This window comes from Oncorhynchus clarkii, chromosome 4, assembly GCF_045791955.1.
Source record: "Oncorhynchus clarkii lewisi isolate Uvic-CL-2024 chromosome 4, UVic_Ocla_1.0, whole genome shotgun sequence".
In the NCBI taxonomy this organism is placed as follows: domain Eukaryota; kingdom Metazoa; phylum Chordata; class Actinopteri; order Salmoniformes; family Salmonidae; genus Oncorhynchus; species Oncorhynchus clarkii.
Genome location: NC_092150.1, coordinates 75,899,466 through 75,914,797, shown reverse-complemented (window position 1 = coordinate 75,914,797; position 15,332 = coordinate 75,899,466). Strand labels below are relative to the sequence as shown.

The window sequence follows — 15,332 nt, the reverse complement described above, 5'->3', positions numbered from 1 at the left end:
GTATAGTTACACACACACACACACACACACACACACACACACACTAACACACACACACAGTTTCTCCATGGTAGTGGTGATCTCATGTGGCTGGGGACTCTCCTCGTCAGAGATCTCCTCGTCAGAGAAACACTTATCTGGGAAGGCCACTCAGCAGGGTTACTTCTTTTATTTATCTTTCCACCTCTCTTGCTCTCTTTCCCTCTCTTTATCCCCCTCTCTCTCTTCCTTTTGAATTTCTACCTTTCTCCTCCCTGACTCCTCCCTCTGTCAACCTCTCTCTGACTTTTCTCTTCTCTCTCTTTTGTCTCTCTCTCGTTCTTCCTCTCCCTCTCAGGGGTGAAAGTAAGCCGGTACCATCCGGTAAGGAGTACCAGCAAAATAAATAATGGCGGGGACACCGTACCGATTTGAATATGAGCCTATCACAATAATTAGAACAAAGATGCCAAGAAATGACACTATTATTTATCATTAACGCATGTCAGAGGCGTGACAAATGTGCGAATGGACTTGAAAACATGTGAAATACACTAACTCTAACCCAAGATCTGGTTTGACGAACAGTGTCATTTTGCGAAGGCAGAAGGACAGAGACGCATGCAGACAGTGGACGCATCAATTCATGTTACTTGTGCAGCAGGCCTAATGAATGACAATCACCATGTCTTTTGGTGTTTTGTTACAGATGTCACTCTTCATTCCTCAAATGACGGGGGCACAGAGCACTTTGTGGCTGCAGGACTTGTTTTAGAGTCGACGAACAACACAGATTTACAGGAGCCTTTTGAAGGATTTGATTGACAATCAGATGACAACATCATGACTGGTTACGTTAATGCCACATTAAAAGGTAATACATTGAAAAGTTAAACATCAACTCTTTACTGTTAGGCCCACAGAGATCCTATTCATTTATTAGGGATTCTATAGGTCATTCTATGTTTAGGGGGGGCGCCCCTAAAACCCCAACAACAATTCTAATTACAATCCGGGAAGAAAATAAATCTACTTTCACCCCTGAGTAAACCTGTAACTATGGCAGATGAGTCTCTGTGTGTATGTGAACGTGGTACCAGCAGAAAACTGTTTGTTTTGATGTCTTTGTTGGTTTTTGTTTGGAGTAAGAAGAGAGCGAGCGAGAGGAGAGGAGAGCGAGGAAGCGACAGCTGCTGAGGGACACAGAGAATAGACACATGTACACACACTCCCACAAATTCCCTATGATTGGCGTGTGGAAATCTGTTACTCTCCCACCTAAAAACTGAAAGCAAGAAAGAAAGGTATCTGTAGGAGAAAGTTAGTTACAGTAGCTAGAGCCTGTGGGGCCTCTTCACATCCTGGTGTCTTTGTGTTTTGATTATGTTGTGTTTTGTTGAAACTGTGTTGTAATTAACACACTGCAGCTGAAGTGGGAAGCATCCCTGCCTGTGGTTCCCATGATCCCTCTCTCCACATCTCTTATCTCTCTTTCTAACCCCTGCTATCTCTCTCTCTCTTTCGCTCTACAGGCTCTCTTCCACTTGTCCCTCTCACCTGACACTGTCAGATAATCTCTTTATTTCCCTCTCTCTCTCTTCCTCTCACCCCCTCTTTATTGTGAGCTGAGTTATTTGTTGTTTCCATGCCCTCCTTATCAGCACACAGGGGTGTAGTGCCGCAACACCATTAGAGAGTACACAGACCTCGTAAAAACAATTCTGGAAATGTATTCTGAAGCTGAATCAATGTCCCGCAACATCACATAATGATCAATTAGTATTTTACATATACTGTACAGTATAATAGCATAGCATAGTATGCCTACAGTATAATGTTACACAAAAAACACCTCATTTCTAGCGCGATTTTAATATGGTTAGCTGAAGCTGAATAGTCACATTTCCAAATCTCAGCAGTTCACGACACTAGGCAGGATATACAGTTCACGACACTAGGCAGGATATACAGTTCACGACACTAGGCAGGATATACAGTTCACGACACTAGGCAGGATATACAGTTCACGACACTAGGCAGGATATACAGTTCACGACACTAGGCAGGATATACAGTTCACGACACTAGGCAGGATATACAGTTCACGACACTAGGCAGGATATACAGTTCACGACACTAGGCAGGATATACAGTTCACGACACTAGGCAGGATATACAGTTCACGACACTAGGCAGGATATACAGTTCACGACACTAGGCAGGATATACAGTTCACGACACTAGGCAGGATATACAGTTCACGACACTAGGCAGGATATACAGTTCACGACACTAGGCAGGATATACAGTTCACGACACTAGGCAGTATATACAGTTCACGACACTAGGCAGGATATACAGTTCACGACACTAGGCAGGATATACAGTTCACGACACTAGGCAGGATATACAGTTCACGACACTAGGCAGGATATACAGTTCACGACACTAGGCAGGACATACAGTTCACGACACTAGGCAGGATATACAGTTCACGACACTAGGCAGGACATACAGTTCACGACACTAGGCAGGATATACAGTTCACGACACTAGGCAGGATATACAGTTCACGACACTAGGCAGGATATACAGTTCACGACACTAGGCAGGATATACAGTTCACGACACTAGGCAGGATATACAGTTCACGACACTAGGCAGGATATACAGTTCACGACACTAGGCAGGATATACAGTTCACGACACTAGGCAGGATATACAGTTCACGACACTAGGCAGGATATACAGTTCACAACACTAGGCAGGACATACAGTTCACGACACTAGGCAGGATATACAGTTGAAGTCGGAAGTTTGCATACACCTTAGCCAAATACATTCAAACTCAGTTTTCAGAATTCCTAACATTTAATCCTCGTAAAATTCCCTGTTTTAGGTCAATTAGGATCACCACTTTATTTTAAGAATGTGAAATATTAGAATAATAGTAGAGTGATTTATTTCAGTGGGTCAGAAGTTTACATACACTCAATTAGTATTTGGTAGCATTGCCTTTAAATTGCCTTTAAATTGTTTAACTTGGGTCAAACATTTTGGGTAGCCTTCCACAAGCATCCCACAATAAGTTGGGTGACTTTTGGCCCATTCCTCCTGACAGAGCTGGTGTAACTGAGTCAGTTTTGTAGACCTCCTTGCTCATACACACTTTAAAGCAACCAAGCTTTAACATCAAGACTGATGTCTTGAGATGTTGCTTCAATATCCACATAATGTTCCCTCCTCATGATGCCATCTATTTTGTGAAGTGCACTAGTCCCTCCTGTAGCAAAGCACCCCCACAACATGATGCTGCCGCCCCCGTGCTTCACGGTTGGGATGGTGTTCTTCGGCTTGCAAGCCTCCCCCTTTTTCCTCCAAACATAACAATGGTCATTATGGCCAAACAGTTCTATTTTTGTTTCATCAGACCAGAGGACATTTCTCCAAAAAGTACAATCTTTGTCCCCATGTGCAGTTCCAAACCGTAGTCTGGCTTTTTTATGGTGGTTTTGGAGCAGTGGCTTCCTCCTTGCTGAGTGGCCTTTCAGGTTATGTCGATATAGGACTCGTTTTACTGTGGATATAGATACTTTTGTACCTGTTTCCTCCAGCATCTTCAACAAGTTCCTTTGCTGTTGTTCTGGGATTGATTTGCACTTTTTGCACCAAAGTACGTTCATCTCTAGGAGACAGAATGCGTCTCCTTCCTGAGCGGTATGACGGCTGCGTGGTCCCATGGTGTTTATACTAGCGTACTATTGTTTATGCAGATGAACGTGGTACCTTCAGGTGTTTGGAAATTGCTCCCAAGAATGAACCAGACTTGTGGAGGTCTTGGCTGATTTCTTTTGATTTTCCCATGATGTCAAGCAAAGAGGCACTGCGTTTGAAGGTAGGCCTTGAAATACATCCACAGGTACACCTCCAATTGACTCAAATTATGTAAATTAGCCTATCAGAAGCTTCTGAAGACATGACATCATTTTCTGTAATTTTCCAAGCTGTTTAAAGGCACAGTCAACTTAGTGTATGTAAACTTCTGACCCACTGGAATTGTGATTCCAGTGAATTATAAGTGAAATAATCTGTCTGTAAACTATTGTTGGAAAAATGACTTGTGTCATGCACAAAGTAGATGTCCTAACCGACTTGCCAAAACTAAAGTTTGTTAACAAGAAATTTGTGGAGTGGTTGAAAAATGAGTTTTAATGACTCCAACCTAAGTGTATGTAAACTTCCGACTTCAACTGTAAACTTCCGACTTCAACTTTGATGGAAACAAAACAGGAGAAAGACAAAAAGTGAACACCATCTTCTCTAATTCAAGAAGGTCTGTATTTACACTACCGTTCAAAAGTTTGGGGTCACTTAGAAATGGATCAGAAATACAATGTTAATATTATAAATGACTATTGTAGCTAAAACAGCAGATTTGTTTTTAAATAGCAAGAACCTTCCTGTGGAACACAGGATTGATGGTTGCTGATAATGGGCCTCTGTACGCCTATGTAGATATTCCATTTAAAACCAGCCGTTTCCAGCTACAACAGTTATTTACAACATTAACCATGTCTGCACTGTAATTCTGATCAATTTGATGTTATTTTAATGGACAAAGAATGTGCTTTTCTTTCAAAAACAAGGACATTTCTAAGTGACCCCAAACTTTTGAACGGGAGTGTATATTCCCATGAAACTGAGATCAAATTATATATATACAGATGCAGTTTAGATATTTCACTGGTAAACCATGAAGAATTATCATTCACCATTGACAGTGATGGATGGCCTGTTTTGAAATTAGGTTTGAGGGTATTAAACATGGACGGGAAAAAAAAGCTTGAGACAATATGTGTGGGCATTGGCTGACGTTGCAGTTGGAGGATGCATTTGATGCACATTCTATATATTTGTCAGTACAAATGTTGATTGAGAAATTATGTCATTGAACGTTTTTATTTTTGCTCTCCCGCACCTAGTAGGAATAGGGTGCCATTTGCGCCACACAAGGACAGGGCTGGGGATGAATGGGTTGAGCTCTACTAGAATGTAGAGAGGACACCAATATATGTTCCTACTCAAAGGCCATTGATTTGCTAGGACGTTGGCACAAGGAAGTCTGTTTTTCTGGGCTAAATCCGAAACTCATTTGACATTAAAAGAAGCCAGCGGACTCTCGCTGTGGCTCTGCAGGAATTACGTTCAATTCCATCGTCCCTGGTTATTTGTCTGTGTGTTTGTTCAACGACTGTGAGTTGTCATGTCGTGATGGTTGTGTATCTGGCCTGATGATGTTTATCTAGGACTCTTAGTCTCCTGTGTCTCGACGTGGTTGGTTGGAATCCCAGTGAGACGCTAATGAGTCGTTTGAATCTCACCAAGAGCTCAGATTAATGTGATCCTGGGGTGTGGCTAACGCTGAGAACTATTCTAAACAATACGCTGGTTGTCACAGTAGCAGGAGGTCTTTCTTCATCTCTGCTACTGGCCACTTGAGATGTAGGCCCTCCTCCCCTCCATCTGTCCATACATCCATCCCTCCATCTCTCTCTTGCTTAGCTGTGTAGTGCCAGCCTCCTCTCTGCTGTCTTGTATGTATTTTTCTTCTGGCACATCAATCCTGGCCTTTAGAGGGAAAGCTAAATATAACTCACCAGCCTGTATGTACTGGCAGAGGTGTACTGTGTGTGGGGGGGTGTATCAGCCATCCAACACCTTTTTATCAGTAAATCAGTCTTCCTTGGTGTGGAACCAAGCTTGGCGAAGACTAATTAAGAGACTTTTGCGTGTGTGTGTTTGCGATGTTGGCATGTGTGTCTAGCCCTGGGGTATTTTCTGAATGAACAGTTTCTACCATGATTTAAATCTCAGTTTGAATACCTATGTTGGCCTGGAGGAACTGTCAGCACGTTCACCACTGTGTGTGTGAGTGTGTGTTTGCTTACATCTCTTAGGAGACCTCACTTTCAGTAAAGTATTGTCTTTTTAAAGTTACCAGACTGACAAATCAACTCCATCCATCCGGGAAAAGCACTGCTGTCCAATTCAAATGCACTTCAAAAAGGGTGATACAGAAATCTCCTACCTCTCCAGAAATCTCCTTCCTCCCCAGAATTCCCCTACCTCTCCAGAAATCTCCTTCCTCCCCAGAATTCCCCTACCTCTCCAGAAATCTCCTTTCTCCCCAGAATTCCCCTACCTCTCCAGAAATCTCCTTCCTCCCCAGAATTCCCCTACCTCTCCAGAAATCCCCTACCTCCCCAGAAATCCCCTACCTATCCAGAAATCTCCTACCTTTCCAGAATCTCCTACCTCCCCAGAAATCTCCTATCTCTCCAGAATCTCCTACCTCTCCAGAAATCCCCTACCTCTCCAGAAATCTCCTTCCTCCCCAGAATTCCCCTACCTCTCCAGAAATCCCCTACCTCTCCAGAAATCCCCTACCTCTCCAGAAATCCCCTACCTCTCCAGAAATCCCCTACCTCTCCAGAAATCCCCTACCTCTACAGAAATCTCCTACCTCTCCAGAAATCTCCTACCTCTCCAGAAATCTCCTACCTCTCAAGAAATCTCCTACCTCTCCAGAAATCTCCTATCTCCCCAGAAATCTCCTACCTCTCCAGAAATCCCCTACCTCTCCATAAATCCCCTACCTCTCCAGAATCTCCTACTTCTCCAGAAATCTCCTACCTCCCCAGAAATCTCCTACCTCTCCAGAAATCCCCTTCCTCTCCAGAAATTCTCCTTCCTCTCCAGAAATCTCCTTCCTCTCCAGAAATCCCCTTCCTCTCCAGAAATCCATTAGTGTAGTATAATAATAGAGAGTGAAGAGGAGAGGTGGTGTGACTGGTGCTATGTTGCTGCTGCTGTCTGCCTGGCTGGCCTGGTCTCTCTGTGGGTCTATAGCTTTTAACACACTGGCACCCATTGGATATGGATCCTCTTCTCAGGGGAGGGATCTATAGACCAACTGAAGTGTGTGTGTGTGTGTCTATATGATGTTTCGTTGCTCTGAGACAGTAAACATCACACCACAGCAGTATCACACAAGCCTGCATACCTCCCTCTCTCTCCCTTGCTCTCTTCCTCTCCACGCTCTGTCCATCGGTTGTGCTTCGTCTTTCCGTATGTCTGTCCACGGCTCTATATTCCCTTATGGCTTTGTTAACTCTACTCAAATACGCACACACACACACACTCTTTCTCCTCTGCCTCAGAGTGACATACTCTCTAGTTGTAGAGTGCTCTGTCTTACCGCTGTACCTGAAAGATAACTCTTATTTAAACTAATCACACTCCTGCCACTCACCTCTCACTCCAAGCTGTCTACACACACACACACACACACACACACACACACACACACACACACACACACACACACACACACACCAGCATCCCAATCCTCCGTCTCTCAAATGCACACGTAGGCTACCTGGGTGCAATTACATTTGTGTCACATCAGCAACGTGAGAAAGCTTTTTTGGTACGAAAGGAGTCAAACGCCCAACAGACTAGTTTCTACTTAAAATCCCCACATGACGATGCTGCAGGCAGTCAGGCAGGCAGTTGTGTGCTGATTTTCTCTCACTCTCTATCACATACACTCTCTCCCTCCCTCCCTCCCTACACCCCCTCCCTCCCTCTCTCCCCCCTCTGTGGGTTGAGACAGTAAAGGGAACGTGCTGTTCCGATGGCTGTTGTTCAGAGAATGCTTGAGCTGTGGGTTTGATTTCCACATCAGATGTGTTCAAATCGCTTTGGAGATATATATTTCTTATAAACATTGATGGCTCTAGCTAAGGTAAAGTCCTTTCCTCTGACTTTATGTTCAGGCTTGACTCAGCCTGCTCTGTATAAGGATGGGGAAGGGCATTGGCTTGTTACATTCATTTAGTGTAAAATCCATCCTTTGTTGTAAACCCAAGGCACAGTCAAGGCAGTAATTTTGCAATAAAAATGATGTTTTATTAGCAAACATTCATCCGATGCTGTATTAAATGATCACTGCTAAGTGTACAGAGAGAGTTAAGTTTTTTATTATTCTGTTTTTATTTCAAAACAACACAGAACACATGGAATAAACAATCGTACAGTCAATAACACAATATAAATATGTGTATACAGTGTGTACTCTATAATGGGAAAAGGTTATTATTTAAGATCCAGGCCATGTAGTGTTTGTTACTAGTTTGTTCCGGTCCACAGGTGTGTGTAGTTTTCAGCACCTTATGGCAGTAGGCAGGCAGGAACATACAATGTATCTTATCTTCTCCCCACATCAGATGTGACAGACAGTTATGCCAGTCATGCTGTCATGGTGCTGCTACAAACACACACACACACACCGCAAGCACAAACACACACCATCATGAGAGGAAGATTGCGTGTGATAGGATCAGACTGCCACATTGACATTACCTGAGGCCAGTAGCTAGAGACTTACTGGAACATTAGCTGAGACCTGAGGCCAGTAGCTAGAGCCTTACTGGAACATTAGCTGAGGCCTGAGGCCAGTAGCTAGAGGTTTACTGGAACATTAGCTGAGGCCTGAGGCCAGTAGCTAGAGGTTTACTGGAACATTAGCTGAGGCCAGTAGCTAGAGACTTACTGGAACATTAGCTGAGACCTGAGGCTAGTAGCTAGAGACTTACTGGAACATTAGCTGAGACCTGAGGCCAATAGCTGGAGACTTACTGGAACATTAGCTGAGACCTGAGGCCAGTCAATCAATCAATCAATCAAATGTATTTATAAAGCCCTTTTTACATCAGCCAATATCACAAAGTGCTGTACAGAAACCCAGCCTAAAACCCCAAACAGCAAGCAATGCAGGTGTAGAAGAACGGTGGCTAGGAAAAATTCCATAGAAAGGCCAGATCCTAGCAAGAAACCTAGAGAGGAATCAGGCTATGAGGGGTGGCCAGTCCTCTTCTGGCTGTGCAGGGTGGAGATTATAACAGAACATGGCCAAGATGTTAAAACGTTCATAGACGACCAGCAGGGTCAAGATGATAATACTAATCACAGTGGATGTAGAGGGTGCAACAGGTCAGCGCCTCAGGAGTAAATGTCAGTTGGCTTTTCATAGCCGATCATTCAGAGTTAAAGACACCAGGTGCGGTAGAGAGAAAGTCCAAAACAGCAGGTCCGTCCGGGACAAGGTAGCACAGCCAGTGAACAGGTCAGGGTTCCATAGCCGTAGGCAGAACAGTTGAAACTGGAGCAGCAGCATGACCAGCTGGACTGGGGACAGCAAGGAGTCATCAAGCCAGGTAGTCCTGAGGCATGCTCCTAGGGCTCAGGTCCTCTGAGAAAAGGAAGAGCGAGAGAGAGAATTAGAGGGAGCAAACTTAAATTCACACAGGACACCGGATAAGACATGAGAAATACTCTAGATATAACAGACTGACCCTAGCCCCCCGACACAAACTATTGCAGCATAAATAGTGGAGGCTGAGACAGGAGAGGTCTAGCTACTGGCCTCTAGTCTCTAGTAAGTAGCTAGATACTTACTGGAACATTACCTGAGGCCAGTAGCTAGAGACTTACTGGAACATTAGCTGAGACCTGAGGCCAGTAGCTGGAGACTTATTGGAACATTAGCTGAGACCTGAGGCCAGTAGCTGGAGACTTGGAACATTAGCTGAGGCCAGTAGCTAGAGACTTACTGGAACATTAGCTGAGGCCAGTAGCTAGAGACTTACTGGAACATTAGCTGAGACCTGAGGCCAGTAGCTGGAGACTTACTGGAACATTAGCTGAGGCCTGAAGCCAGTAGCTGGAGACTTACTGGAACATTAGCGGAGGCCTGAGGCCAGTAGCTGGAGACTTACTGGAACATTAGCTGAGGCCTGAGGCCAGTAGCTGGAGACTTACTGGAACATTAGCTGAGACCTGAGGCCAGTAGCTGGAGACTTGGAACATTAGCTTTTAGCTCAGCTACTAACACACTAGTCTTGGGTTGGAGCTTTTGGATATGAACCTGGGTTCCCCAAATGTCTGTCCCAATACCGATCCTAAATATATCTGTTGTATACAGATCTGCTGTATAGAGATTGGTTGGCTATTACTCCACTGGAGGGAGGTTTGGAACTGAGAGGTTATTACAAGTACCATTACTCAGGAGCACCATGGAATAACCGCTTATGTATGTGAGATAATATGCAATGCTTATGTTGACATTGTGAAAGAGCCCACTGCAGTGAAGCTGTGAAAAAAAGTATTCTCCCGCCCTTTCGGAAGTTCTGACTATTGTCGTCTGTGTGTCTATGTGTGTGTGTGTGTGTCTATGTGTGTGTGTGTGTCTATGTGTGTGTGTGTGTCTCTGTGTGTGTTTTGACCTAGAGGTGGACAGTAATGTACCTGTAGCTAAATAGATGGTCACAGCTCAGACTGATAGTGCTGTGGTCCCCCAATGGCCCTGTTTACAACACACACACTTCAAGGCATTCCTTCCTGCGACAGAGACCACTGTGCAGAAGAAAGACTTGTCATTCTCTGTGATTCTAGTTTTAAAGACCACCAGTACATTTTCATGGAATATCCTTGACTCCGTGTTGTGTGCTAGTGTATGTGAGAGAGAGCTTGTATTCATAACTGCTCTTATCAAGGCCCAGAAAGACATCTCATTCCTTTGATGAGGAGAGTACACTACACTACACACCCGTCTGATGACTTTTACTTCACAGGCCAGATACAGTAGACACCACTGATTGATGATCTCATACACAGTGACATACCAGCCTATGGTACAGAATACTGTTCGTCATTCCAGCCTACAGCAGCGTCGCCCTATCCATCACACTCTGTCATCCTCATAAAAGAGGAAACTAGTCATGATATTCAATGGTATTACTATTGAGTTAGCTGGCTATTACGGTATAGAGAAACGAGTTAGTAGCGAGTTTTTTTTAGCCACAAGGCAATTCAGTGATGACCTCCAGGTCAAGCTATAGCCATAGCTATTCTCAAGACAATATGGAAAATAATCATGTATTGTCTGGCTGTGGCCAATGGCTTAATTTTTTTACTTTTATTTAATTGAAGGCAACAACATATCCATGGTAACCAAACCCAATTAGTCTATTTAAAGAGTGTGTTTCCAGTTGTTTTATTGATCCTGTTATGGTGATGTTAATTTCTGTTCTGTCTGTTATCATCTCGTTAAGACCTGGGCCTACAGCTGTTAGTCAGATGGAAACAGTGGAAATGTTACTGCAGGAGCGTTCACGCCTCAATTTAGTCATTTAGTCATTTAGCAGACGCTCTTATCCAGAGCGACTTACAGGAGCAATTAGGGTTAACTGCCTTGCTCAAGGGTACATTGACAGATATTTCACCTAGTCGGCTCAGGGATTCAAACCAGCAACCTTTCGGTTACTGGCCCAACACTCTTAACCACTAGACTATCTGCCGACTCTGAAGTGGCACGTTATTGTGACTCAGATTTTAATCTACACAATATCGGGCCAGGATATCAGTAACAGACTGATCAGCTGAAATAATAATAATAACTTTAATAATAACAATCCCCCCCCCCCCCCCCCCCACCCCCCTGTCATCATCTCCTCTGAAAGGCAGAGGAAGTGATGTCCGGTCACCACAATCGCTTCGAGAGGGAGTACCGGGGGACACCGTGGGAGAGGCGGGACATCGTCCATTCGGCCGGCCTCCTTAATGGAGCGGGAGCCAATAACTGCTGCGCTGCCGCTGTCGGCAATGGAAACAACCGTCCGGGACTCCTCCCACTGCCTGTCATCCCCTCCCTCCTGCCCACCCCAGTTACGGTTGCTGTGACGACGTCAAGTGGTGGTGACATGGTCGTCAAGCGTCAAGGAGGGGTCACGATCGCTGTCGCTGGTTCTGCCAAGGTAAGAACACACAGCTCCTCTTTCTCTCCAAACCATTACTTCCCTCCTCATTATATACTGTTTCCACTCTCTAACCATTCTCTCCACACAGCTCCTCTTTCTCTCCAAACCATTACCTCCCTCCTCATTATACACTGTCTCCACTCTCTAACCATTCTCTCCACACAGCTCCTCTTTCTCCCTCTCTTGCCAACTCTTTTAAAATCAATCCCCACCAAGACCTTTACCCCCGTCTTCTCTTTCTCTATTTATGTTACGCTTATTTTACCAGGTAAGTTGACTGAGAACACATTCTCATTTACTGCAGCGACCTGGGGAACAGTTACAGGGGAGATTAATGAGACAATTGTAAACTGTGTATAATTAAGGTAGCCATGATGGTATGAGGGCCAGATTGGGAATTTAACCAGGACACCAGCGATACCACCCCTACAATAAGTACCATAGAATCTTTAGCGACCACAGAGAGTCAGGACACACGTTTAAAACATCCCATCCGAAAGAGGCCCCTTACACAGGGCAATGTCCCCAATCACTGACCTGGGTCATTGGGATATTTTTATAGACTAGAGGAAAGAGTGCCTCCTACTGGCCCTCCATCACCACTTCCAGCAGCATCTGGTCTCCCATCCAGGACCAACCCTGCTTAGCTTCAGAGGTAAGCCAGCAGTGGGGTCTCTCTCTCATCCCCATCTCGCTCTGCCAAATGGCTGGCTTGTTCCCTCTTTCTTCCTCCGTAATTTTCTCCTCTCGTTATGTAAATGACCTGCTGCAGCAGTTGAGATGTGGCCAAGCCATAGCTGCTTACGAACCTCTCAGCTTGGACAGCGTTTTCAGGCAGGTGATTATCCATATTTGGATATACTAAAAACGTTGATGACCATTTTGCTGCTAGCGCTTCTTATTATATTCATCAGAACTGGGAATCTGAAAAAGTTATAAGCCCTAGTACCACTTTGAGATCTGAGCTCATATGTTGACTTTCAATCAGTGACTGGTGTTTTCTCTTCTCTCCTGTAAAAAAAACAAACCAGTGTTTTCTCTTCTCTCCTCTTCTCTCCAAGGAGTTATCTAGCCAGCTCTGAGAGAAGAAGCTTCACCAAACCAAGTTAGAAAGCTCAGCCTTATTCCTTGTCCTGGCTCTGCTAGCTCAACCACTGTTCATCTTCCTCCAACTCCACAGGCCCTGTGCTTGTCTGCACCTCTCTCAACCTCATATCACATCACCCTGTTACCATCAGGTTTCTGTTTTCTCTTCCCCTCTCTCTCTGTCCCTCTCTCTCTCTCTCTCTCTCTCTCTCTCTCTCCCCCCTCTCTCTCTCTCTTGCTCTCTCTCTCTCGCTCTCGCTCTCTCGCTCTCTCTCTCTCTCTCCCTCTCTTTCCCCCTCTCTCCCTCTCTCTCTCTCTCTCTCTCTCGCTCTCTCTCTCTCTCCTTTCCATTTTTCCTCTTTCTCTTCTTTCTCTCTCTCTCCTTCCTCCTATTTTCTTTCTCCCCCTTCTCTCTCGCTCTCCAACTCTCTCTATCCTCTACCAAGCAGTAGTGGTACACAAGGCTGCAGTAATTTAGCATCATTAGGTGGCTGAGTGAACTCTCTGACCACAGAAATGGTAAATGTTAAATCTCCTCCGGCAACCAAGCAGCCTGCTTTTGTCGGCTGAATAATGACATTATATCTGGAACAGAAGTCTCAGCATCCACCGTCTCCCACCATGGCTATTGTCATCAGTCAATGGCTGCCACAGTGATTAGGACCACTCCATATGGCTTCCATATATTTAGCATATAGCATCAGTAGCATGGCTGGTCTGAGATGTGAGTGTCAGATACATGGAAGGGTGTGTGCAGGGGGGGGGGGGGCTTACCTTTCTCCTCTGTGTTGTCTTTGTCATTTCTTTGTAACCCTGGCATACTGTAGCTGAATAGAGAATAGAAGCATTAAATATTGCTGTCGCTGTGTGTGTGTGCGCGTGCTAGTCTCCTCTACATCACAGGGTGTCCGCCACACAATACACAGGCAGCACAACATCTGGCCTTGTACACGGGCCTGTGGGCTGGGTGGGCTTGCATGCATGTCTTAGTGTGAGTCTGTGGCCCTGTGGGCTTTACTATTGAGTGTGTGTACAGTTTGTATTTTTGCATATACTTGGACAGTGTATGAGTACTTGTGTGCATAAATGTTTCATGTTTTATCTTTTCCAACGCCTGCGTCTGTGTACACAGATAAATCCTTGGCTGTTGACGCCACTACGCTAGTTCTGTTTTCAGGTGATGAATAATGTGTAAAGGCACTCACTGGGTCGTTGTGGTTATACTCAGAGAGAAAGCAGCGTGGCAATCAGGGTTTATTTATGGTCAGGGACAGATTAAAACAGGCCATTCGCTTACATAGATTAATCAAGCAATTACCCAGAACAGGAGAGGAGGACAATGTATCCTGATTTGTAAAGGGGGTATTGGCTTGTGGCTAGAAATAATATTTCTCAACAGATTTTTCAGAAGTTTTTTTTAATCATAACATTATTTGGTATTATTTTTTATCAAAATGTGATTTGGTATTTGTAAGGGTGTTATCAGGTTTAAGGCAAGGTGATATTGAATGTATCCTTTTCATCTTTCGATGCTAAAATTAATATTCCAGAGAAATATCCTTCTCATGGTTGGTTGGATCTCCCATTGTTACATGCTGTGTATTTCAGAATCTAGAAGTCTAATGCCCTAGTTTCACTCGCCAATTCCCTGTTCCCTGTTTAATACATTTAACCTCTTCAGCTCCTCGATATAAAACCTACATCTCTACTGGTTTTCTGTTTCATTTCTACTGGTCTTGTATTCCATCTCTACTGGTTTTCTGTTAACTTCTACTGGTCTTGTATTCCATTTCTACTGGTTTTCTGTTAACTTCTACTGGTCTTGTATTCCATCTCTACTGGTTTTCTGTTAACTTCTACTGGTCTTGTATTCCATTTCTACTGGTTTTCTGTTTAATTTCTACTGGTTTTCTGTTAACTTCTACTGGTCTTGTATTCCATTTCTACTGGTTTTCTGTTTAATTTCTACTGGTTTTCTGTTAACTTCTACTGGTCTTGTATTCCATTTCTACTGGTTTTCTGTTTCATATCTACTAGTTTTCTGTTAACTTCTACTGGTCTTGTATTCCATCTCTACTGGTTTTCTGTTAACTTCTACTGGTCTTGTATTCCATCTCTACTGGTTTTCTGTTAACTTCTACTGGTCTTGTATTCCATCTCTACTGGTTTTCTGTTAACTTCTACTGGTCTTGTATTCCATCTCTACTGGTTTATTGTTTCATATCTACTGGTTTTCTGTTAACTTCTACTGGTCTTGTATTCCATCTCTACTGGTTTTCTGTTAACTTCTACTGGTCTTGTATTCCATCTCTACTGGTTTTCTGTTAACTTCTACTGGTCTTGTATTCCATTTCTACTGGTTTTCTGTTTAATTTCTACTGGTCTTGT

The 15,332-nt window shown here is 44.1% G+C and overlaps 1 protein-coding gene across 1 annotated transcript in view; it reads left to right on the top strand.

The window, feature by feature from the left end:
- The window catches only part of LOC139407289 (kelch-like protein 29), a 381,932-nt gene that overhangs the window by 134,017 nt on the left and 232,583 nt on the right, over nucleotides 1-15,332 (top strand). Inside the window, exon 3 of the mRNA XM_071150934.1 lies at nucleotides 11,562-11,855. Coding sequence (XP_071007035.1) covers nucleotides 11,562-11,855 — 294 coding nt within the window. The remainder of the gene's footprint in view (nucleotides 1-11,561; nucleotides 11,856-15,332) is intronic.